The sequence below is a fragment of the Notothenia coriiceps genome, unplaced genomic scaffold (genome assembly GCF_000735185.1).
Source record: "Notothenia coriiceps isolate Sejong01 unplaced genomic scaffold, NC01 NC01_scaffold00012860, whole genome shotgun sequence".
NCBI lineage: Eukaryota > Metazoa > Chordata > Actinopteri > Perciformes > Nototheniidae > Notothenia > Notothenia coriiceps.
Genome location: NW_011345561.1, coordinates 1 through 3,730, shown reverse-complemented (window position 1 = coordinate 3,730; position 3,730 = coordinate 1). Strand labels below are relative to the sequence as shown.

At 38.0% G+C, this 3,730-nt stretch overlaps 1 protein-coding gene across 1 annotated transcript; it reads left to right on the top strand.

The window, feature by feature from the left end:
- The first annotated feature begins 1,451 nt into the window (after positions 1-1,451).
- LOC104947622 (SWI/SNF-related matrix-associated actin-dependent regulator of chromatin subfamily A containing DEAD/H box 1A-like) lies at positions 1,452-3,452 on the top strand. Its single transcript, XM_010773668.1, has 5 exons — positions 1,452-1,899; positions 2,453-2,588; positions 2,662-2,791; positions 3,012-3,081; positions 3,349-3,452. The coding sequence occupies exons 1-5, from the start codon at positions 1,797-1,799 to the stop codon at positions 3,450-3,452; spliced, it is 543 nt and encodes a 180-aa protein (XP_010771970.1). The 5' UTR covers positions 1,452-1,796.
- Positions 3,453-3,730: the final 278 nt, after the last annotated feature.

The following is a 3,730-nucleotide window of genomic DNA, read 5'->3' as shown; positions in this document are numbered from 1 at the left end:
TGCTCTGCGTCGCAATGGGATAAGGACCCAGCACACGACACGAGTTTCTGCAGGTAGATATCCTCACAGACCCTGATCCCATCTCAGAGAATGTTCAGCCGCCGCCCCCTTTTGGTCAGAAAATGTATCACAGTTTCGGTCTCACCGGATACAAAAAATTGGTACATTTCACATTGTGGCATCTAGTGGACAACTTGTGTAGAAGAACTTGGTTGAAAAACATTACATTTGAACTATTATTAAATTGACTTATTTACTTACTTTATTTGCTGCTATCCAGTCAGGTGTACACTTGCACTTGACAGGCACGACTAAATGAAGTAGAGCAATTGTCACATAAGATTGTTGTATTGTTTTAGTTTGACCAGTCAATACATGCTGTGTGAGAAATTTTTACTGCAAAAAGACTGAAAATGTACCAAACTGGATGACGAAAAAAATGTACAAATGAATGAAAAAATATATAGAGATTGCTTTTTGATTTACTTCTATTATTATCTTTATCCACAGGAGAAAAACTTGGAATAGCTGAAAGACTAGCTAAAGTCCCAGTATTCAGAAACTTCTCCAACAGATCATCAGGTAATAACACTTCAAACAGGGCAAACAGAACACAATTTAATCATACAGTAACTAATTCAACTTCAGAATAATAAGGTCAGCTTTACATTTGGACAATATTATTTATCCCAATAATGGAAACATTATTATACTTACAATGTTAAAAGCTTATAAAGATGTGTAGCTTTTACATTTCCTCCCAGGGATCAATACAGTTTTTATCTATAATAATGCATCATCATTTACTGGTTGACTACAATTAGTAATGTTAATCTTTATTTGCAAAGCCTAGCAACTAATATTATCCAAGCTATGTGTAGTGGAACATAATAAACAGTTAATGTAGTGGAGTAGAAGTATCAGTAAATAGCAGTTAATGGAAATATTCAAATTAAGCCAAGCCAAGCCTACCTAACAACAATTGTTCTTAAGTAGGCCTGTTGAGTAGAGTTACTTTCCAACGCAGAACACAAATAATGTGGCTAAATCAGGGTAAATCCAGTCCTACAAGCTCTCTTTGACCTCATATAATTGTACCTTTCATAATTAAATCACTTTTACATAGTCACCACAGCGCTGTGTGCAATGAGATGAAAGGTTTCATAAGCCATGTTGGAGCGACTGTCAAGATAGTTCCCCTCCTACTCTTAATACCACAGTGGAATCAACCGTTTACTACTCTGTTACAAATTGACACCATAATACCTTCTATTTCAGATTACACCACGTTAATCCCTTAAAACTAGGGGGAGAATAGAAGCAATAAATTCATAGCTGGTCACTTTTGAGCCGGAAAACATTATGAGCGCAAAAACGGAAGTAGACCACAGTGTATTGTCTTGACTCCTCCGTCAGTTTCCGCCCAGCCCTTCTCTGACCAATCAGCGGAGCCGTCACAGCATCCTCCAGGGCCGCTTGAGTTCGCGGGAAACCGGCTCTAGTCGAGATACGAGAAAGGACCCAGGATAAAACGGCTGTCTTTGGTAATCAATCAGTGTGTTATAATTCCATCTATTTAAAACCGTTACGATTAAAACAGGGAAGTGACACAGCTCAAAACTGCCGTGTTTTTATGACTGCAGCCCTGGCTGCTTTGCTAACACCCGACGCTTGTTAGCTAGGTTGTCTTATTGGCTAACAGGAACACTGTGCTTCATGCGACAGGACAGAGAGAATACTACTGACTTGAAGGAGACAAAGGGCTGCCGCTGTCAGACACGCACCAGACTGTTAACATGTTCAACTTAGACCGTTTTCGTTATGATAAGAAGACGACAAAAGACAACGAAGAGGATAGTGGGTCCCAAAGTCCCGAGTCTGAGAAGGAGAACAAGCCAGGTAACGATAGCTAGCTGATGTAAAGGCTAGGCTACTGTGCTGTTAGCCAGATGTGTCATATATGCTATCGTTAGCAGTAGTTAAAACAAGATGGTATTCATTATCATGAAGCCTTTTGCTACGGGTCAAAGTGACTCTTTCCCCCAGTGGGGTAGACTTCCATCAAAATGCATTCACTACCTAGTAGATTAATTATATCTCAATTGTCAATATGTAATATGTAGTTCAAGTCGTTTGGAAAGGGAATTGTGTGTGGGCATTGAATAATCTAGTATACAAAATCCCCATCCCTAAAGGAGGTTCTGACATTATTCTCAGGATTCACTCTCACTGTTATCATCCAACCAGAGCTGCACTGAAATAATAATGAAATCTAGTTTTAAATTCTACAGTATCCAGATATCATGATGGACACTCATTTTAATATGAGAGACAAGCAGGTGAACATTGACATGTGTCATAAAAGCCAAAATAGCTGAATACTTTTCTGCTAACAGTTAGTAGTGTGCATTACTGCTGTGAATTTAACTTGTTTTAATATTTTGCCTTGCAGCAAAGATGAAACCGGTCAAAGACCAAACAAAGTCCAATGCCCGAGGAGTGGTTTTTGAGGAAGTCCTTACAATTGACCTAGAGGAGGATGAGCTCATCTCTGAAACAAAAAACAAAACATTAGCTAGGAAGTTCAAGTAAGTGTAAACTAAAATAACTTTTCACATTTATTCGGATTCATTCTGGTTTACAGTTTTGTTGTCTTTATAGAAACCCCATAGGAAAATCATCAAAAAATGTGGCATCAGATCACACAGATGACGAGGACTGTGAACTGAAGGAGAAAACTGACAGATTACTGGAGATGTTTCCTCAGTTGACAAGAACGCAGGTACTGGAGGTGAGTCGAGGTTGAGGATTTTTAAGTTTTTGGCATTGACCAAATTAATTAGATTCCAAGGAAAAGCCCATTTTCAAAGTCTGTATTGTGGTCTGGTCTTACTTGATTGATTTTAATGTTCACCGATTTAAGCTTTATGTGTTTCATTTATGTAATGGCAGCTATAACATGGACACTGTTCACAAAAAAACAATATTTTTCTGATTTGTCTCATTTTCAGGTAATTAAGAACACAAGCACATTGGATGGGGCTGCAGCTGAATGCATTTTAAGATTTGGTGATAAAGAAGGTAAATCATTTATTTGTTATAAGGACATGCTTAATTCCTGCATGTCGTTGTAGCATGAAGAAGGTTTAGTTCATAGTTAGAGAAAAGTAATCGGCGGAAGTTTTACTTTGTGTTTATTGAAATTCATTTATATTTGATGCTTGCTTCGAACCAGAAACACAAGTAACATACTGTAAAAACACCAAATTAAAAAAAAAGCCTCCCTAGCTTGCAACTTTTCTCCTCCAGTTGGATATTTTGAGAGCACTGGCTGTTTTGTCTCCTCAGCCCCAGACCAAGGCAGGAAGAGAAAGCAGGATGGATCCGGCAGTTCTCAGGACAGTGGTGAGGATCAACCCAGCAAGAAGAACAGGCCATTAGAGGTAAGATAAAGAATGATAACTTCATGGTTTAAAGCAATCTACACAACAATTAAAGTTCCTGTTATCTTAGTAGCCATTTCATCATACACTGCAAAGAAACACAACTTTTGGTTTGTTGCGCTTCGTGTAAAAGAAGGTTTTATATATATTATAGACCCTCCAGAAAAACGCAGGCAAAATTCCTTGATTATGCGATTAAACATGAAGGGTTTTTATGTGATTTTATGCGGTGAAATTGCGGGAAGTTGCGAAATATGCTAAATATTTTTTTTTTTAATATTGGGCTG

Excerpts from the sequence above, each read along its gene's own strand:
- LOC104947622 (XM_010773668.1), top strand. The coding sequence starts at position 1,797 with ATGTTCAACTTAGACCGTTTTCGTTATGATAAGAAGACGACAAAAGAC. Across the intron at positions 1,900-2,452 it reads TGAGAAGGAGAACAAGCCAG|CAAAGATGAAACCGGTCAAA; the intron begins GTAACGATAGCT and ends TTTGCCTTGCAG. Across the intron at positions 2,589-2,661 it reads ACATTAGCTAGGAAGTTCAA|AAACCCCATAGGAAAATCAT; the intron begins GTAAGTGTAAAC and ends TTGTCTTTATAG.